The sequence below is a fragment of the Trematomus bernacchii genome, unplaced genomic scaffold (genome assembly GCF_902827165.1).
Source record: "Trematomus bernacchii unplaced genomic scaffold, fTreBer1.1, whole genome shotgun sequence".
Lineage (NCBI taxonomy): Eukaryota > Metazoa > Chordata > Actinopteri > Perciformes > Nototheniidae > Trematomus > Trematomus bernacchii.
In genome coordinates, this window is record NW_022987689.1 from 9658533 (window position 1) to 9681588 (window position 23056).

A 23056-nucleotide genomic window follows, 5' to 3' on the forward strand; every position below is an offset into this window, starting at 1 on the left:
TTAAGACATACAACTGCAACGAAAGTAACAAAAACAATTATGTTAAAGTACTATGGGACTTTACATTTTGGAAACTTGAGATTGTAATAAAAATTGTCACTGATATTTTCAGACTTTGTTCTTTACTTTCTCCGTTTTTATATATGTAGAAGATATTAAGTTTTCTCCGTCATGTTGTTTCCATAGCAACAACAACTTCCTGTCAAAAGCGTAAACTCGCCTTCAAAATAAAAGCATCTAAATAAAACAGGAAGTTAACCTAAATTACATTTAAGACATACAACTGAAACGAAAGTAACAAAAACAATGTAATAACATAACACAAATTGGGTTATTCACATAATATGTTTACATGATTGAAAGGAAACATTGCACACCGTGGTCCCATCTCGATGTCATCGTACTATAATACGATGGCTACACGACGGCATTGCAAGGGCTTCACGTAGTCGTGTTGCCTTCCTAAGACAATCGGGCAGCTTCTTGTTTCCTTCGTATTGTCTTCGTGAGGCGAAAAATGCCCGATGGCACCGATGATCACACGAAGTAAAGACAAAGATGACACGATTTGACAAGATGCCCTCACGCTGGCCTAACGAAGGGCAAAATGGACACACGAATTCAACACGAAAATGAACCTTCACAAGGTCTTTCGTCAATTTTTTGGCATGCCAAAGATTTTGCCACCGCTCTCGAAGTTGCTGCCGGAGCCTGAGAAACTCCACCGACGGTCATACGATGGCTTAAGATGCCCTCACGAATGGCCCGATGTTGTTACGATCAGAGCCAAATTTGAACATTTCCTTTATCGTGTGTACATCTGCTGTCAATTTCGGGACAGTGTGACGCGGGCCTTAGCTCATGCAACCGAGGAGCAAAATATTGCATTATCATGTAGATGACAATTATTTAGCTTTATCCTTTGAAGCCAGTGTCTACACATGAGAGTGCAACCGACTTCCATGCATGGAATGCCACCATTCTTTTGTGACAAAAAGCTATAAATAGATCTGAGCCTTTCTGTAAAATATGACTATAGGTGTAAGTGCTCCTGTTGGAATCTCTACTCCTCAGATCATAAAGTTCATTCCAGAGAGGATGAACTTTACCAGGCCCTATCTTTGGTCGTAGAGGCTCTTTAATGAGCTAATCATTAACTGTGAGGCCCGTCTGCATGGTCCTTTGCAGCTTCGACCCACACTAACACACAGGCAGACACAAACACACACACACAGCTACACTAAGTTAGACACACATGCACACAAGCTGGAATGACATTTGATTGGCTGTGTTTCTGTGGTCTAATTGAGTCTCCGGAGATTTGGGTTGGCACCCAGAAAAGCCTCGGTCCAGCCAGTCAAGCTAGAAACAGATGACAGCAACAAGGAGAGGTTCAACACACACAATGTTTGCTTTTCAAACGAATTCAACAACTCAGCCAGCCAGTGTTTCATCTTAGTAAATTGACCTGTCTATGTTGATTATTCAAAACAAATCTTTTAAAGTTGAGCTATTTCGACTGCAAGGTCTATCCACTTTAAGTCAAAAGTCAGTCTTGAAAAGTTTATCCCAAACGGTGTCTGACCTGGACAATTTACACAGCCCCAGCTCTACGTTTTTCTAGGATATCACATAATATGCCTAGTTGTGGTTTGTATGATTGATCCTGTTCCAATACACAGTTTTATTGCAACATATAATATAGTTAAAAAATATATCCATTGATTTCAGTTATTCCATTCATTAATATTCTTGTACTTGTTCAATTGTCAGAAAAAAGCTTAACAGGTTATTGGATTATGGATTATGGCTAATAATAGTGAATTGCGCATCATTTGCAACCGCTACCTGCACCGTGTCAAGCTCCGAATCAAAAAATATATTGCCCAATACATTACATTTCTTGTCCACTTGGTGGGGAAACAGAAAATCACCATATCCATCACTCACAGATCAACCTAACCCAACTCCTGAGAAAGATAATCAGGTAATTTAGCTTATTATGGTGCAACCAACTCCAACTCAATTACATAAAACTACTTACACACAAACACCCACCCACCCACAGATTGGTAGACAAGTGCAAATTATTCCTAACCTGGAACCTCAAACCCCAACCCTAACCCTAACCCTAACCCTACTCCTGGGAAAAATAATCAGGTAATTTAGTTTGAAATGTATGTAGTGGCAAACTTTATTTTTCTGTTGCTTGGTGCAAGGCAGGTAGCTTTATAAAAAAAAACTGCTGTGCTGAAAATGAATAATAAACATTTGATTAATTAATAAAATAAATATTTAGTGCAGCTTATGGCGCACATTGGATATTGAAGGGTTTAGATGGCTTATTATTTAACAAATAAATATATAGTAAATATAACAGTTACATAGTATTTTAAATCCTTTTAGATAAATATTATTTCAACAAATTAATAATGGAGCTTAGAATCCCCTGCCACCTGTGTTTACTGTCTTGCCCTTCTAAATCCTTAGCTCAAAGTGCACGTTTACCAATTACCCACCTCACGATAAACTCTCACAGGTTCAAAGCTCTGTCTGACTGCCTGGTTGAGCCATACATGCTCCCTGTGTAGTGAGAAACATCTCAAGTCCCTAACTGCCATGGTTACCTGGTAAATGATGTATCCCCATAGCACCTCTACACAACTGTCTTAGTAATGCTTCACGTAGGTTGTCTCCAGGAAGTGAGGTGGGCGTAGCGATAAGAGAGTGTTCATTACACCAAACAGAACCCCCGGAGGAAAGGAGTGCACCTCCTTCATTACCTCTTATCTCTATCTCATGGAAAAGGGGGAGTTTTTCCTCAAGACATGGGCAGGAGTAGATGAAAAGTAAATCGTAGAAGCTCTGTGTGTGTTTCCTTGTGTGTGTGAGTGTGTGTCCTACAGCGCAGGATCTCCTTTTATCCCCTGCTGTTAAAAATGAACTCTTACAGACTGCTTTTTAAAACTTGATGCTTAATTTACTTTGCAATAAATCCTTAAAGTATAGCTCTTTGACAGAACTTGCCCTTTTAGTTTCCTGTCTGAACATCTTCTGTCTGGGTCCTCTTTTCTTTTGCTTGCCATTTTCTCCCCTTACTTTTATGTATTTCACTCTTCACCTACAGGAAATATAATGTTTAGATTCTACTGGAAATCCTATGTCTTCTCATTTCCACTACCCTCCTCTCCCCTATTCTGTTCTGATATACCCTTCTGCTTCCTCCTCCTGTCCTCCCCTTTGCTCCCTCTTTCCCTATCTCCTCTGGGATATTCTGCTTTCATCTCCTTTCCTTCACTTTCCTGTCATCTCTTTCTCTTTTCCTTAATTGACTCTTCTCCCTCATTCCATCTCATCTTTGTGTTGAAGGATTAATAGCTACCAGGTTACACCCTGCAGAGCAAAGATGTCACATCCTCTCACCCGGAGCAAGTCCTGAGATGAACTGCCGCCGACTGCCTATTTATCATTCTGTGGCTCTGTATGCCTGAATGTGGAATAAGTTAGGGAGGAAAAGATAATATTGATCACAAATGATGAGCTGCTCTATTTCATAGCAGCGTTTCTTGCTTGTGTTCCCTACACTTGGCCTCAGGCTGTTTCGTTTCTGTTGAAAATAAATACTATATCTTTGTCTGTCATTCTGCCGGTGTCTTTTTATATAATTCTCCATCCCCTCCCAACCAAAACCTCCTGCACAGACATATGTGCTGGTTAGCCAATGTCAGCGGTCAAGTCATCTGGGAGATAATCATTTCCCCACCACAACACACAAACGAAGAAAGTGGCTGCCCACTCTTTCTGTACTTCTTCTGTTCAGACTTTCTCCCTCTATGCCTTTGTATATGTTGTTGCTATAAGGATTTTTTTTGTTGAGAAATCTGAAGATGCAAGAGATCAAATACAGATCAATACCTAAAGAGTCAGATACAAGGAAAAAACATCAAATAAGAGAGATGAAAAGAGATTAAAATACACAACAAGAACATGATGGTAAGTACACCCTTAGAAGCTGGATTATTTCCAGCAGTTACCAGTACAGTATGTCTCACTGTTTAAAGGATTTTGAAGGAAACAACAGGTGTTGAAAGTGAGATAGAAATCGTCACAGGACACAAGAAGCTATACTCTACACACTAGTAAGACCCCTCTCAAATTAAAAGAAAAACACATGGCAATTTCAGATAATAGATCTCATTAGGTGTATGTGCATTACACCAACACGGTATAAAATAAAAAGAACAAACATACTGCAATTACGTTCCTCTATTATCCTCAAATACGCTAGTTTTCAACTTGCCTAATTAGCTGCGGCCTAATTAGCTGTGGCACATAACTGGAGCAGCATCTGGATTTTAGACGCTTAAAGAGGTGGTGAAGCAAGTGCATGACAGGGGCTTTTTTGCACAAGAAAATGGAAAGGGCTCATCTTCAAGAGAGAAAAATGATACACAGACAATGCTGTGGTAATGAGGTTTAATTTTTTGAAAAGTGTCCAACGTTACATTTTGCCTTGATGGTGGTGATTTATAAAAGGTCAGGGACAAAAGGATGAGAAATCCTCCCCTGAGGCATTTTTACAATAAAGCTTGTCTTAATTATAATGACAAAACCCCTTTACATTGTGTTAACATTCAATATAAACTTATTTATACAAACAAGCTTTTAACTAATCTGTATTTTTCCCTTTCAGTTAGTAATAGCCAGTATTCTTTTGTCAACTCTGATGCAAACCTCCGGCAGCTCATGCCTGGCAACGGAAGACTTCTAATCTTTTCGGCGACCACCCACTCAGTAGCTGAATAACAACAAGATGCGGTGAGGGCGACCTTCACCGACGGCTTCATGAAATCCATTAGAGGTAAATTAATGTTGAAATATGTGTGTGGTTGTATGTGTATGTGTGTCTTGACGCATTCGAGGAAAGTGATCAGGGAAGTTAGCCTGGCCGAGACCAGTACGATGTGAAATTGCTGTTTTTAGAATATTATTTATGATGACTGAATAAACTAAAGTAAAGTAAAAATACAGATAGATGAACAACCTCAATAAAAAGGCCACTCTGCTTGATACATCCCAAAGTAATACCTTAATCCAATTCTCAGGTAATCTTTTTTCATTGTAAACAAGAACTCACATTTTCAAAAGTTAAGGTTGTTCCTAAATTAAAAGTAGAATCAGCATGAGCAAAGGTGAGACACAGGTGTTTAAATGCTGAGCTGCCAAGTCAGATGATTTCATCAATAACAAAAAATCCTATTCAAATGTAGAGATATTCTAAAAAAAAAGTCAATTCTATTAAAAAACAAAACTCCCACCTTTACCACCAAGTACTACATTTCGTGGCTGTTTAGCCTTAGGTCATTATGTTATCTGTTCAGCTTCCAACAGACGTTTTGCTGCCACTGGCCATTTGTTTGAGAATGATTGCACAAGGACTCTTCCTGAAAATAGCAATTATAGCTGAGCAGCCAGCTCCATGAGTCCGTTCGCTCTTTAGCCTTTCACTGCTGATATTAAACACAAGGCTTTGAGGGCCAAAGATGTCAAGATTTCAATGGGGGAGGATAACTTGGATCTTTCCTTCTTATGTCCTATGTACGTCTACTGCAATTATGCATCATATATTATTTACTGAATGTATTTATTCCAGCAAACACTTACTGCATAGTGCCCACATTTAGACAATTGCCTCAGGTTGTTGCTCTGTATACACATGGATATAGCAGTGACCTTAAAAACTATATTGCTTATAGTTTATACAGTAGTGTTGCAAATGGTCCAACTTGTCAAAAATGCCAGAACAGCCAAAGGCATTCTTTTAATTATGTATTTCACAAAGGCATGCAAAGACAGGAACAAGCTCCTCTGAACTCTGAATTCTCAAAGTACTTTACATTATTTTGGAATACATCTGTATGCAGATGACACTATTTTATGTGATACCATCTCTCCTTTAAAACACGTCAAAACGCTCTTGTAACTTAAAATTAGTATGTCATGCAAATAAAACATCCATTCCCATTCTCACTGCCAATAGATATCATTTCAAAAGTGTCACATCAAAAAACAATTTGAGTTACTGTTTTAAAGGCAGCCCAAGCCATGGTTCTGTAAACACAGAAACAGAACGTAGAAAGTAGCTTTCCTCTCGTTTTTAGATTAGGGAGATTTAATTTACATACAGCATATGTCCCCATTCTGAAGCCTTTAGATTCTGTTCACTATTCCACTGGGAACACTCATTATTTTTCTAAATGTAACCGGTTTATTCCCCATTTGGATTAACTTATTTACCCGCGGTTTACATGCATTATGTGGCAATATTTGGCTCTGTTTTGGTGCCTTAATCCTGTACAGCAGTTGATATTTCTATTGATTTTCGTACTTACATAAATCTTAATTTCCCCTTCTGTATTTATATTTATAAAGTTAATATCAGATTGGTGAGCTCCATTTTTCTCAGTCTTTTGTCCTTTTAGTGTTATCACATTGATATTGAAATCCCATTATCTTTAAGAGCGGCAGCTAATGGTAGCATATGGTCATCATACTTGACTGTTTGATGAAGAGATGAGTGAGTGAGATTGAGTGCAGCAATTTCTTTAGATGGAATCATCAAGTGAATCATCCCTTATTCTTAATAATCCTTCCTTGTCCGTCAGTTTCATCGACAAATAAATCTAATTCAAAAATAAAAAAGTATAATTTTGTTTTTATTCTCAGGAGAAAGTGATACGCTTTGGGAAAATGTGGAATTAGTCATGCTTGCTGTACTAATCACTCAATGGATATTCTGGGTGAAAAGATCTCTCTTGGATAGAAATGTCTGAACTGTAAAATCAAATTTGATTATTTGGCAATTGGTTTCTAAACATGCCATGTTTTAAAGGCTCCCATTGTTCAGTGCCTGGCAAGATGAGCATGCTGGACTGTAATACAACCCTTTATTCAGAGTCTAAGCACATGCTGCTTAACTTTGCTTTCACTCCAAAGGTACTTTGAGACAATGTCAACAACAGCTGTAACACACATGTGCCAGATGAATGATTGAGTTTGGGATTCCTGCGAAAAAAAGAAGAAAGAAAGAAGGAGGGACAGTCTTAAAGAGAGGACAAAAGACAAAAGAAAAAAGGAAGAAATGAAGAAAACACAAGGAAGACTGCCTGTGCCAAACGCAGTAGAATAAATGAGGGAAATGAAATGAGAAGGTAGAGGAAGAAGTGTTGCCAAATCTTGAGCTGAGGCAAAACTCATCTCTGGGAATAAAATAATCCCCCCTTCTTTTGTTGTTTTGACAAATCCAGGAAGTGCTTGTTCTACATCTACACCCTGAGACGGCATGCTTTATGGCGGCAATAAAGACGGAAATGGGCAGAGATTCAAAGCAGCGGGGTCCTGATAGTGTCGAGTGGAACGCATGCCAGGACAATTTGTATGTGATACCAAGTATCAAACGGATTCCTGTTAGCTTGCAGGGATGCCTTTTAATTAACATAATGGAGGAAGAGAGACAATTAGACGATTTGTACTGCATCGCTTAACTAAAAGAGGAGCCACGCGATGCAGAACAGAGCAGGTTCTAGAAACTGTTGGAAGATTTGTACTAAGAGAGCGACATATGTAAACATGTATGATCATACTTGCCAACCCTCCCGATTTTCGCGGGAGACTCCCGATTTCACTGCCCTCTCCCGGTTTCCTCCCGGGGTCATATTTCTCCCGCATTTCTCCCGATTTCTGACAAAATCAGATTTACTCACGACTGTTTCCACTGAGGACTTTAATACAGCTAGACCATTGTTTGGTTTCCATGGTAGCGCATCTCTTTAGTAGCACGCGCAACTGAAAGTCTGAGAGGGTGTTCAGCATGGTGAGGAAGATAGTCACAGAACAAGAATGGACAACTCTACCCTCTGCTCACTCCTTTCCTGGTCCTCATCAAGGATGGTGCTACAGGCAGCAAGGCATTGCACTTACAACTACAAGCATGTGTAGATGTTCTTTTCATCTTTAAAAGTCAGTTTCCCCGCTGCGAGGCTCCGGTGCTAACAGTTCTAACAGCTCCGGCGATCCACTAGCAACCCCCCCCCCCCCCTCGGCGCGGTGATTTTTAATTTCTCCCGATTTCTGAGGTCTCAAGGTTGGCAAGTATGTGTATGATCAGGATTTATGGATTCCTCCATAGTATACAGCTTCCAGTTGTAGCTAGGATATGATGGTTAAATAGTGCTGTCTTTCACTGCTATAGATGTACCCCTCAGAAAGGGAAACAAAAGGAAAGGACGCTGAACAGTAAGATTTACACTTAAGTTTACTGTTCTAAACAATATTGATGGGCCTTTTGATGGGACAACACGAGTAATGTTTGGTAAATGGTGCTGCCATACTTACATGCTCACAGTGACAATGCTATATTTGGTACGACTTGATGCACATGGATGATAAAAAAAAAATTCTGATAGCTTATGCTTAACGTTTAATGATATATCTCTCCCTCCTTTGGCCAACATGAATTGAACACAGCAGGAGATTGAAGTCTCTCTTCTGGAAATCACTGGTATTTTTCCACTTTCCTGACTCTGTCGTTCTCTCAGTGGAGAGTTAAAACTGCTTCATACCCACCCTCGGAGCCGGGAATTGAATCTCAATTACAGAGAAGCTCCGTCTAATGTTTCATGTATGAGTGACCTCATTAGTAACTTACACCCTCTCCTCACCCTCTGGAACATGTATGGTGGCCGAAAACTCACATTCCCCCTCATCGGCTGAGGTCATATCGCAAAGATCTAGCATAATAGGCTTGGTTGTTGGATGAAACGTTCTTATTGATATGCTAATGTTCAACCAATCACAATCACAATTCGACTATCCTGTGAGTTGGTCTAGCATTGTGTCACCTATGGCTCAGGATGGTTAATTCATTCTGAAGCCATCCTTAGGGGAAAAGGACTTAGCACAGGTTACTGAAATATTGCTTATTGTTCAAAGTGATTCCTCTCCCGTAAAGTAATAGAAAATCAATCCTGCTGACTGAATATATCCATGTATTCATCATTTTTTGAACTTATTTGAATGGGACTAACTTATTCCTTAACTTATTTAAAATACCAAAAGTTTTTTATCTGATGGTTTTGGTTACTTTTGTTGTTCACATTGGCTTTTGTTTAAGTGATTTAAGATTAAAAGATAATCCAACATTTGAAAAACATTTAACCATTTAACCTTTTCTAAAAGTCTCAGTAGAACTTAATGGCCTTGGACATAAGAAAGCACTGACAGACTGACTTAGGTTTTGGTCTTTTCATGTTGCCTGTTTTTTGAAAATTATTTCATGGTACCGTATCATACGGTATAGTATGTTGGAAACCGTGACATCTTACCACTAAATATAAAGCTTAAAGGTCCAAAACGTCATACAAATAGTATAATGTCTATGTTCTGTCTGTTGAAACACCAACGGTAAAATAGTTCTGGACTCAACTTATTCACACATTAAGTCTTTTTTGTCCTCCTTCTGTCTCTGCGAAACACATGAACAATCTCTCTCGCACACATGCTATGCTCGCAGTTGTTTTCCCCTCGCTACAATACATTTATCTGCCCATCATAGCAGACGAGATTCAGACGAACTTGCAGGCTCCCCCAGAAGCTGGAACAGAGATAGTAAGACAGAGAATGGGGAAGCTCTGAAAGTCAAACAATATTTGCCGTGTAGATTGCCTTACTCTCACTTTGCCGTGTGTGAGTTTTGCTAAGTGTAAGAATGTGTATCCTTCATTAAAATTAGATAAAACTTTGATGATGCCCTGGATACATGCCTGTGGGTGTACAGTGCACGCCTGTCTGCGCTGCCTGTCCTTGTGTGAGATTTACGGAGGAGCCTTTCATGATATTTTTTAACTCAAAGCATACAAGCTTCTGAAAATACTGAAGGCCTAATTTTTTTTGACAAACAGCACAAAGTCAAGCTCCTGACAAAAACCATAAAGTCAGCGGTGCACGAAAAGCCTCGCAATTACACGTCTTCCTCCTCTCTTTTCAAAACTCTGTTAGTGCATCTTTATAAAGATTTAATATGCAGCAAAAGAAAGCAACTCTGCAAAATCAGATGCTGTCAAAATGGGGCAAAGTCAATGCATAGAAAGCTGTTTACCTCCGTAATGTCACTCACAAAGCAATTTCCGAATAAATGGCATCACATGCACAATCCCCTGAATTCTGCAGGGAATTACAACACACTCAAAATGTAAGAGAAGCTGCCAAAAACCTGTCTCCAATTACAGCCGGCTTAGACCTTCCAAGTCATTAGGAAGTGAGTTGGAAATGTAGCAAAAAAAAAGATAAGGAAAGAAGCTTCAGCCAATTTAGGAAGTGACACCTGAATGTTCTGCATCATTGGCACAATTACATCACACACCTGTGTCTCGTTCGTTGTGATGAATAGATCTGATAAAGATGGGTGAAAATCGACTTAAAAAGAGTGTGACTGTCTACCTAAGGAAGACTCTTCAGGCTAATACACAACTTTAACACTATAGGATTTAAACCTATCCACACAGTACTATAATATGTCTAATAATGCAGTAGTTTACTGTAAACTGAAAACAGAAAGGCAAAATCCCAATACACAATTTAGGTCATACGTTTTGTGTTCTTTAAAGGAAGTTGAGAAGATGCTGATTCCTCATTTATCTTTTCCTTAACTGTGAGATTTCAAAAGACAGCTCAGTGTAGCAACGATTCACACTACTGTGAAGTTATCCTCTTAATTTCACACAAGGGGAAAAGGCCTCCACACTTTCTCTGCATAAAAAGATATTTCCTAAGTATAGCTTTCATAAAAGAATTACTCAAACTTGTAATTCAGCTTTATCCCTTTTATACTAGTACATATGACCACTATCACTACTACTTCTCCTTCTGATCCTGCTAAGGCAAAATGATCAGTATGAAGCAGGGACAACAGAATGAAGTGATGAAAAATGAAGAATATTCAAAAGAGGATCTTAGATTGTCCTTAAAGTGCTAGTATGTCATTTATGATGTACTTAAAAGCAAAACCTGAAAGTTATTTTAGTTTATAGTTTTTACACACTGTATAAACTGTGTTATTGAGAATAAACTGCATTCACCTTGGAGCTATAAATCAGTTTACAATTTTCCAACCAAAAAAATATTACTTTAAAAACATGAAGGCGGAGTGTGGGGTTTTTCACAAGGATGACAAACCTGGATTTTTGTAATTTTCTGCTTTAGTATTTAGGAGGTATTGGACTGTACAAGGCTTAGTTATCAGTACATTTGATCTGAACAGCCAGGGTGTATTCATGCTTCTTTGCTCTTGTTTAATTACTGCTGATATTTGGAACAGCAAGGCTCCCACCCCCTCCATGCAGAGCGAAGATGAGGAAGATGAGGAGCACGTTCAGCCACAGACTCATCCATGTAACCCATCAAAAATACCTGCACTTTATGTACACAAGTAAAATATATAAACATTTCCATGTTTATATATTTAACCGTTATACATTTCTGTATATAATTACATTCACCTGCTCAAATTCAGAGTTTAACTTGTGTCATTTTTGTTATTTCAATTCATTCTATTACTGCATGTTTATTCTAATTTTGTCTTATTTTGTATTATGTGAATGTTGTTTTTATTATCCCATGTGTAATACCAGTGTTTCTGTCTTATTCTGTTGCTGCTACGACCTTTGCATTTCCCCACGGGGCTTAATTAAGGTCCATCTTAACTTAGCTTAAAAGCAACACAAAAATTTGAAGAGCAACAGAACATCTCCTTTAAGCTTGAACACTCCAAAAACGCTTTCTTACACCCATGCAATAACACTAAGACGACATTGGTTGCATTGAACTGATCTTTTTAATAAGTTGTACTTACAATTTAGTGAGAAACATGGGCTTGTGCTTCACTGAGGATCTTTGTCATTCTCGGTGACAGGAAGGCAACTGCAGTTATTACACTTCGCGTTTTGAAATATATGTAACTCTGTTAATATAAAACCCACACTGCTCAAACTTTGTTACTTTTCCTAAAATGTGTATATTTATTTATTTATTTATTTTGGGGCGTGGGGAATGAAGAGAAACAAAGATATGAGCATTTTATGAGCATGGGATTTTGACCCCTCATATAAACATTATGCGTAATCCTGCGCTATACTTTGCAGCCACAAGCCGTTGCCAAGCAACGCTTATTGTTTAGGTCCTTTGATAAGCAGGCAGCTAGTCATATAATTAATTAGAACTAGCTAGATCTGATAGATTTAGACACAAACGCAAGTGAAGTATAACCGGACGCGAGAGAGTGATCAGAGATCAGATCAGCTGCTGCTGCTGACGGAGAACAGGCAGCTCTTCCGGATCACAGCTCCGCCGCTGTGACAGACCGTTGAGCGGAGCAAAATACACTAAGAGTTAGACCTAACACACTTAGCTAGTTTATCTACTCTGGAACTAGCTAAACTAGTTTTAAATATATGTATTCTTTACTGTTGGGTCACTTTTTACAGGTTCAGCGAGCTGCACGAGACTGACGGGGTGTCAGGAGAGGGAGAGGAAAAGAGAGCACCCCGTTTATTTTTCCCATTTTATTATCCAGAATTACTGTAAACTTTTGAATAAAGTAGTTAAAACCTGTTTCACACCTTCCCCCCGGTACCGGGCGGATAAACGCGTCATTTGCAGGAAACAACGTCTAAGGAATCTTAATATTGAATAAAACTATGAATGTGTTATATCCATGTAACGGGAAGAAACTCAGCTAACTGATCTTTTTAATTTTTTTTTTCAAAAAAACCCCACAATGCTAGCACTCAGCCTCTGAATTAGCCTCGATCGAAAAAACGGAACCTACAAAGGCACTTAAACTCACTCATAACTCCCTTATTACTTATCCTAGATGCACAGCCAACCACTCGTTTTTGGTGTCCTGGAGACACTGAATCTGTGTAAAAAACCTCAACACTCAGTGATAAACATTCGCGACGCTATAAACAAAAGCGTACATCATCACATGTGGAGCTAAGAAGCTAAACACGTAAATATGGCTTACCTTGGTCAAAAGTGGTCTTCAATGGCATTAAAACGATAAAAAAAACGATGCTGCAGTTAATCCATAGGTTCATCCTATGTGTCTGTGCCTTCTTTGAAATTATTTCTGATAATCCATAAGCAATACAACTGCGTTTTAGTTTCCAAACTCCAGAAGGAGACATTCCTCCACTTTGGTTTCGTTTTCCACACGCGAAGCGCCCACATTTTTTCTTTACAACGTGTGTGGGTGTTGTCCTCCCTCTTCGATTCTATTGGCTCTAACGGTCACAAGGGTATGTCAACCAACCAAATCGAGCAAGGGGGGCCAGAGATAGGTCAAATCCATGGGACCTTATTTCGGAAAAATTATGTATTGAAGTCAATGGAGAGAGAAAGATTATCTTTCGATCCCGTTTGAATTGTGCCACGAATTACACATATGATGTTTGTCAATTTAAAAGATAATTTTGCAAGTCAAAAAAAAAAAAAATGTGTCGTAAAACTGTGAAGTAACACATTTGTTTGTGTGAAACGCTCAATGAACTACATCTCTGGTCAACAACACACGTCACCAAGATGGCCGTCACTACTGTCTTGTCAACAAAACGATTGACTATCCTCACTATCACCACAATGAAACACGTCCTGAAGAATGTCATGCAAAGCTGCCTGCCTACCTTCCTTTGATTCTCTCTGAACTGCCTGGTCATTTTAATGTTTAATGTCAACCATTTGTGCAGATAGCATGAAGTAGAGAAGATCGCCGATGCTAATGTTAGCGTCAGCATTTCTCCCCCGGGCTTAAATGGTGTATTATAGAATGATCACACCGGTGACAGTACTATTCAAAGGGTTCACGAAATATGACTACTACTCTTACTGTTTAACATTTTGGGTTACTTAATGTTACTTCATGTTAAGGCTAATAAAAATGACAAGGCTGTAATGCTAACTAACGTGCTAGCTACTAGCTAGGGTAGCTAACTTGATCAAGCCACTCCTGGTCCTTTCATCAGACGGGAAGCAAAAGAACGAGCAAGACCCATTGCTGGTATAATAACAACCTGGTACTAAGCACACAGGCATCTTGTTAAAGTTATCTTATCTTAGCCAGCGCCATATAGATAGATTATATCTATATTGCGCTGATCTTAGGTATCTGAATGGTGGAGGAAAACAATTGTGACATCACTTACGCGACTCAGGGATTTGTAGTCTTTCTAGTTACGTATTTTTTCAACAGTTTTACGACAAACTGTGACTTTTTTGACATGGAAATTATTTTTTAAGATTGACAAACATCATATGTGTAATTCATGGCACAATTCAAACGGGATCGAAAGATAAGTTTTCTCTCCCCATTGACTTCAATGCATAATTTTTCCGAAATAAGGTCCCATTACCCGGAAGTAGGTGGGCGTGACTTCGCCACTCTATAGCAAGTCTTCGATGGTACAGCAGAGAGACAGCCGTAAACAGTATTAAAACATTTCAAACAAATCTCTCTAAACTCATAGTTTAGAACATGTATTAGTAGTACTATTCCTACTTTAACCATACTTGGATAACTACTCTAATTCATACTCAAACACTACTCAGAGTGAGAGCTATCTTTATTTCAGGGTAGACTGTGGAGTATATGGGGCAGGATTTGTTATGGGAGGCATTAGAGAACATCATGGATTTTTGTTTTTTGCGATAGCCTGGAGGATTCCAGAATTCCTAAATTGGATTGATTAAAGATTAATGCCTATCTTTGCCACTGTTGTATACCCCCAAAAAAAACTCACACACCACATCCTTATTTCAGGTAGTGTCCACCTCATTGCCCTCCCTACTAGTTTCATATAATACCAGCCCATACCTGAATCCATGAAATCTTGGTTTAAGCCCCGCCAGGCCCCTTTGCTCTTCTCCAGGTTCGCCTCCATGACCTTGATGTCAGCGAAGGGACAGTTGCACTCTGGGAAGCGGGGCGAGCAGTGGCACCAGCAGTCGTTGTTGCGGCAGAGCAACTCGCCCTCTGAGTTGCATGCCACATAGCTGAGGGCTGCCTCCACAAAACGCTCACGCAGGAACTCTGGCAGGACATCTTGCAAGCCTGATAAAGAAAGAAGAAAAACATTGTAAGGTATTACTTCATTTTCTTTGTTACAAGTTCTACTATGCTTCCATACATTATTTCTTTTAAGTCTGAGATGAATTTAAAACATATGGATAGGGTTTGTACATCAAATAAGTAATTTTCTGCTGAATTAAACAACATTTGAAAGAAAAACCTTTGCAAAGGATTTGTGATTAGCAACATTATATTTATTTAAAAGCAACTTTATCTGCTTGTCATCATTGCTTTTTGATGGAATTGTTTTAAAAGGCATTTTATTATAAAGTGCTACTGACAATATAAATGGATTGTCAATTATGGCATGTTCTAGTGGTCTATGACACTATAATGACAGCTCTAATTCCAGCTTCTATATTACACCAGAAATCAAGCTATTCAAATGTTCATCTGCACAGAGATACCGACACTAATAACATGTCCTATTGACACGTGCACAGACAACCGCTTATCAGTTGGCTGTGTTTATTGTCAGGGGTGCTCAGTTATCCAAATTTCAAATGGCTCTCTGTTCTCTGACTGATTGGCAAAGAGACTCCTACTCAGAATGTGTGGTGGTATTATCAGAGGAACAAGAAAATACGTTGTTTTCTCCAGAGCTGCTCGACTCGTATCATTTTCAGTGGAAGCTCTAGCAGCAGGTGCTGTGCTATGCAATAGGTTTATAATCCTGCCCAGGGGTATATTTGAGTAGTTTTGCAAGCTTTCAGTGGAAACTGTCACCTAGTCTGCAGTCATCACAAACAACCTGCTGTTCCTTCCCACCGTGTTCAGGTTGTTTTCTATCTGCTGGATTTCTTTATTTCCTCTTTTCTCAGATTCTTTATTTCTTAGTTTTTACAATGTGCATGAGGTGGGATTGAAATGTGTCCATCTTTTTTTTGTTTCAATGCAAACGTATTGTAATAATTAAGGAGATTATGTCTCTAAAGCCTTTTATTTAGGATCAATACCTCATAAATCTGCAGAAAATTGCAAGAGAGAAACACTGAACTCTGCTCTTCCTGTAAGTCACTTCAGTTTTTCCAAATGAAGCACTGTTTAAAAACGTTATACTCCACACACTACAAATTAACATTGATGTTGCTAATGCATAGCTTAAAATGTGTAATGTAGACTACTTATTGAGGTAGAATCACACAAATAAATTCTCAAGCTATTTCAAACACTGTCTTTCTTCACAGCAGGGTAAATCACACTTCAAAATGTTGCTGCTTTCATTTATAAATAAAAAATACAGTAACATGCTAATCATGCTGCCAGTTTCCTGACTACACAGTCGATTACACCAAATCAAAGGCTGATGTGTGTTCGTAAAAGCACATCGTCATCTATTTGAAACCAACAGGCGGCCTTCAGAATTCAACTGATGGTGCATGTGTGCTTCTCTGTCTAATAGTTATACAATTTGTTATGTCAAAAGCTTCCTCTCTCCTCACTTCACAATCTTAGTCTGGATGACAGCCAAGTCAATCCTGCTTTGCCCTGGTATGAATATGCATGTCTCTTCTTTGGTATTTATCCTTTAAATGGCTTGGAAAGAGATGTAAGTAGTCCTTTTTTCAAAATGCCATGCTTTGGCAGGTGCTTTGAGGTGAAGTGTATGTGTGTGAAGTTATACATCTGGAAGGGGTTTCTTCAGTTTGGGAGACAGCTAAATAACACTCTTCCCTTCACCAACTCTCTCCCATTTCACTGTTTCTTGATTTGTCTTTCCACTTGTTACAATCACTCACGTTTGGAAAGTAAAAGCAGTAATTTTAAACTCAGACTGCTCTGAGTTTGTAAGGATGTATCTATTCTTTGCCACAGGCAGGGGCAGCAGTTGTAGTAAGAGTAGTTTCCAAAAAAAGCCATCAAAGTCAGTTTGAATATAGAGTGAGAAACAGCTGGTTTAAAGTTTAAAATAATCGCAACCAGAAATCACAGCATGTGTTTTGTTTTTTCATATGCGTACAATGCAAAGCCTATAAATCAACTGTCTTAGGGCCGCTTACTGTTCTCCCAACTACCTACTGTGTCAGAACTGCTTGGGTTTTCTATATGATGCAGAGCTGGGAGAGTTTAATATGACATATTTACTTGATCACAGTTTCAAGTAAAGTTGAGCCAATCAGCTAAACATCAACCCTGAACATCATAAGATATGCTGCACATAGGGGCATGGTGATTGGGAAAGTATTCTCCCTAACTCAATAGATGTTACGCCTCCAGGTTGCTACTTCCTTTGTATTGCAGTATGATTTATAGCCTATTTTAACTTGAATTATAATTAATCTAACATTGGTGTCACTTTATTAATTATGTACTGCTCTGTGGAGGGAGTATTAAGACAACCCTTTAATCACTCGTTGAATCCATCACTCATCAATCCGCCATACTGTAATGGTTCCAAGCACAGAGATGTGGATTCGCAAGAGGTACTCAGAGGTAAAGTACTTGAAAGCAATCAATCGTTTACTTTCAGCTCAAAGCACAGCTCTGCGACAGGTAATCTGTCAAAGAGGGCAAACTAAGCAGTCAAGGGCCAGACAGGCGAAACCGAGAAAAGGTTGTGGTCAGCATCAGAGGGGCAAGGAAAAAGGAACTAAGGCTGGTTTGCAAGGGTTGCATAATGCATTAGGGTAGGGTCAGGATTAGGGTTATAAGAAGACAACACCAATCATGAGTGACCTTAGTTATTCTGAAATTAGCAAATCTTTTGCCAAATGACCAGTATTTGTGTTGCCTAAACATAGACATTTAACACTAGAACCACCAACGGGTACATTTTGCTGTTTCTTGATTATATGTAACTTTTTTTCAATAAAATATTCAAGTCTCCCAGTCCGTGACTTTTCCTGAAAGTGTGTTATGTAGCACCCTCTGTTGTTAAAAATGGTCAATATGAAGTCAGATTGAAAAAATGGCCATTTATACCCATCAGCGCTAGCGGGTAATATTTACCTTATAGAAAATGCAGTGATTTTCGCGCTACTGATCTTGCGCGAAAACATAAACATGACATGTTGCTATAGCAACGCCTTTTGTTTACTGCGGTGTGAGAGAGAGAGAGAGAGAGAGAGAGAGAGAGAGAGAGAGAGAGAGAGAGAGAGAGAGAGAGAGACTTTGCGACTTTGCACATAACTCACGGTAGCGATCTTTTATACTTCATGCAATGCACGAACTAGATATCATATGAAAGCTGAGAGTCCACAGATTCTATTGGTATAAGTGTAATCACTGTGTGATCAAAACTCACTCTTAACCCTGTGTTCTAGTATGATAAATAAAAGAACATTGTACCTTGAAAATCAATGCATTCTAATAGCGGGTACATTTTACCCGTTGGCGGTTTTAGGTATACAGCGACCCCTGGCAGTTATAGTGTTAAGGTCTGTTGCCTAAACCTCAATGAGTTGTTTGTTTGTGTTTCATTACAATGTGTTACAGCATTTTGATTTTTTTAGGTTTCACTTTCACAACTTACTAACTGCATTTTGGCCCATCTAATGCATTAGAATGGTAGCAAAAATCACTGATTTCATCCGCTGATAACAATTGAATCGCTCAGGGAAAGAGTGCTGGCAAAGATGTAGGGGAGATGAACAGGGAATGGGGAACAGGTGTGCTGGTAGGTGAGGGGATAAGGAGATAATATAGAGACACTTGTCACACTTGGACGAAATTACAGTCCTCAATTTGCTCTATGATGATACAAATGTGTAATAATTTATGGATGAAATGCCATGTCCTAACTAAACGTTTACAATTTGTGTTTTTGGAAACAAGTCTTTGTTTTTCTTTGCTTTTTTCTGTCCCTGCCAGGAATTTTAGGAACTGTCAGTGTATTTTCTGATGGGGGCTTTTGGGTCATTACCCATAAGGCTCTCTTCCATCCTGCCAACACATTTGATCACACCAGTAGACCAAAAATAACAGACCCACGGGACCAAAAATAAAAGACACAAGGTCTCTTTCTATCTCTAAATCTGCAGAAGAGCCCACCATTACCATTTTACCAATTTGAAGCTCTTAAGCCTTGCTCATTATCAACACCCAGTCCATATCAGTGTATGTCTGAGTTTGTGTGTCTGCTCTGCTTCAGTTGAATGCACTCTCTGCAGTAGAGGAGATGATTTTGCTACTCTTGGAGTAAGCCACTGCTCTCAGAACCTCAGGCTTTGGCGACTGTGCTTCAATATACGGTACAGTACAGATGAAGCTGTATCACACACTCACTTTGTGTTTCTTTATGCGTATCTCTTTGCTTGCCTGTAATTTTCTTTTTTCCAACTGGCTTTGACTTGAATAATCTGCAGTATTATCTAAGAGAATTAAATAAACATTTTCTCCAGAAGAGTTGCCAGGTTTTTTTGGACTCTCTTGCAATAGCTATATGTTCTTTCAAAGATATTCAGCTACATGAGGGACATGTACATGTAAAATGCAGACTAGTACGTTTTGGAAAAGATAACACCTTGAGACTATTAGGCAAAGTAAAATGCCCCCATAGCCCAACATACATTTTTAAATTATAAAGTTACATCTTGCTCTCTCCATTTACATCCCTATAACTATCCATTTCTTTAAAAAAAAACTCTACATTTGAGACCACAGTTTGGTTCTTTGAAGTCAGAAAATGCAAAGGAATTTGGCTAGCGAACGATATGCTGTGTTATGTAGTGACAGGTGGTGTGAGAATTTGTTTCACCGACTACCTAGAGTTTGGCCTGAGCAGAGAGAGGCACTTGACATACCTCTTACCCTGCAGGAGCTCACAAGAGTCGTACAGCATCTATCCCCAGGCCCTGATACCACTATTGATGGAATTCCAAAAGAGTTCTGAAGGCGTGATTGTGGTGCTGTGGGGGATGATCTGTTAGAGGTGTTCCTGGAGTCCCTCTGAAAAGGCCACCAAGCAGCTATCAGCAGGAGGTGGTGTGCCTTCACATTTAAAAGTGAGTCCTGAGGATTCATTTTTGAGATGGCATTTTAACCTGTTAAGCCCTGAGCCTGTTTTTACCACCTTCCGAGGTAATACATTAAGAAACTGCCTTGACTGTGAGATATATTAGGTGCAAGTCAATATTGGCTCTCAGAAATATCTTTTGATGAACCATTCCTTCAATGGGACCATCAACGGACTGGTACAGTTTGGAATTTTGCTTACTGGAATGAACATGACTGTGCACAAACTGCATGTTTACATACTTTCTAATAGGTTTTTAGGCTGGAGATGGTTCAGTTTAGTGGGAAAGTCTTTTGCATTCAGGCGATTCTGTTATGGTCAATATCGAGAGTTGTCTTTACGCAGAGTGCGGCACAGAGATAACCTTTCCTTGACTGACTGTGATTTGGTTTTAAACATACACTGAGGATATGATGATAAGTACATTCTAAATGTACAAGGGCTATCAGAAGCCTTGAACAACTCTGTATGAAAGGGCCTTCTCAGGCTAGATATACTTTTGGAAATATACTGAAATACTTCTTGGGAAATGGAAAGTTTCAAGGATTCTAACCTATAAAGCTAGTGTTTAAAGGAGAGGACAGGTGCTATGAAAGTAATTTCCAAGAGAATGTGGCCATAGAATAGGGAGGGAATAGGGGACAAGGTTACAGCCTAAGTATCAAACGGTGGAGGTTGTTGCTAAAGTCCTTTGAGGGTAGAATCCCTGCTGCTACATTTAAGTGACTGCCGCTACTCTCAAGCATCATTGGGCTGTGTTGGAGACCAGAGAGTACTCAAAAGGCTCTCAATGGAGAACTAAAACGTTTTCTAGCCACCAATACAGAGGGAGATCAAGTAATAGCGGATGTACAAAGTGGGTTTTAGCATAAGGGGGGGAACAACGATTGTTTTAACTTGATATCTGCGGCTGGGCTTTTTATCAGCCTATACACCTGGCATAATGTCTATATTAGATATTTAACACCTAAAACCTTCATGTGCAGCATTCACTACTAATACAGGAAGTAGTTTACCCCTATGCATTTAGCAAAGTGGAAAGTAGGTGTGGGTAAGTAGGGGTCTTGGATGGGCATAGAGCAAACAGTCACATACTTAGAAAAACAATTCACCCTTTATCAGTGTTTCCCTAACCTTCCATAACCTAAGTTTTTAGTTTCTTAGCCTTATCCGTGCCTTAACCACTCACCCCAACCCTAGCCCTTACCCCTTACAATAGTCCTTCCTTTCCTAATCATAAACACTATAGGTGCCATGCCCAGAGACGAATGTTCTTGACTGGCAGAATGGTTGGTTTCTTTGAATCTTCTACAAAATATGTGGCCTTACTAAACATAACTTGATCAACTGTTGCAGAGAACATTTGTGTTCAACAGAGATAGAGAGCTCAACACTCTATTCACTAAAGATGTTCCACTCAACCAGGTCACTTGCTGGGATTCTTGAATGTTAAATGATGATGACCTAACAGGACCATAGTAAGACCTGTAGAATACATAATACAACAATGGAGGTTTAATTACACTAACCATACGGAAAGATTACTCAGTATTTTTTGCGAAAAGTAACACAAACTATACAGCATTGCTTGACAATGACGTTAGAGAGGTTCATACTCTATGGGGAGTGAACAACCTTTGTGTGAGGCAAGGTATTAGGTTAAGAACAGAACTGAATATCAAGAACAAAGCTTGAACTGATCCAATTATATGTGCTATCTAGAGTACGACACTTTCTCTCCCATTTCTCTCAGTTTGTTTCCCCCTCCCAAAATAAGCTTTCTGCTTCCTTACCTCTTTCTCTCTTATTACAGAAACTGCAGGAGGTCGATGAAGCAAGGGACTACATTGTGAAGTTGTACCTACCGAGAGTCACACTCCTTTGGTTTTTTCACCACCACATTTCCTGGCCTATGCCTACCATCAATCCCTATTCAATCCTTTGTTCCTCACCTTGCACTCAACCATATTCAATCACACCACTCAGACTTTCTCATTCCTCACTTCCTGAACCTCTTTCACCTTACCTTAAACTCCAATAAACTAATTTGCATACATACAATATATGCCTTGCAACAGGAAACATGAGCAGACAGAATATCAAGTTTTAAAAGGGTTTCCAATGGTTGCTAAGGGAGCTGAATCAGCAGCAATCACACACATATGGACAACACTCTGCACAGAGACTGTTCTAAAAGCTGATAATGCTTAGGACTGAAAAATGAGAAAACCGGTTGGACATCTTAAATTAAATTCTTTCAGTCTTGACATAATCTGTCAAAAATACAATTATCCATCATATTAATAGCATTGTTTTGTATAATTTACATTAATAATAATAAATACAATTTTAAACCCAACGTTCCTGGTAGCTGTCACATCCATACAGTGTAGGGCAGTGGGTGGAAGCCTTTTACAGTTTAGCGCTTTTGCTCATTATTTAATATATTTGATATAAAAAAAGAAGAAAAAAGGTTTTTCATTTTGGGGTAAAATTAAGCATGGAATGGCTCAATAATGAAATAGCTTCAGTGGATAGAAGAAGCTTACATCTGTTGTAAACAAAAAATAAATTGTCCAGAGATATATTATTGTTTTAAAAAGAAAATCTTATTCAGGAATTGAGCCAAAGAGAACAAGGGAAAACTGTAGTTGATATTTCTTGGCACAAAGGGAGTTGATTATTTTCATTTCAACACATACAGAAAGTAAACATCACTGCAGGTCCCAGTAAACCTTCTGTCAGGATCAGTCAACATGTTCATCAGAGATTTGGGGATAAATGTTATGTAGGGCACAGATACCATATTCTCTGAGTATGAATTTATTTGAGTCCACTTGCCTTTGCCTTGAGCTTTTTCCCCCATAACCCGATGTCCACATGAGGTATTGTAGTGAGAGTAGGGTTGCTTTCTTTGGTTA

General features: G+C 39.0%; 1 protein-coding gene across 1 annotated transcript in view; it reads right to left on the minus strand.

The window, feature by feature from the left end:
- Window positions 1-23056, minus strand: part of brinp2 (bone morphogenetic protein/retinoic acid inducible neural-specific 2) — a 165810-nt gene that overhangs the window by 22292 nt on the left and 120462 nt on the right. Inside the window, exon 6 of the mRNA XM_034137101.1 lies at window positions 14927-15163. Coding sequence (XP_033992992.1) covers window positions 14927-15163 — 237 coding nt within the window. The remainder of the gene's footprint in view (window positions 1-14926; window positions 15164-23056) is intronic.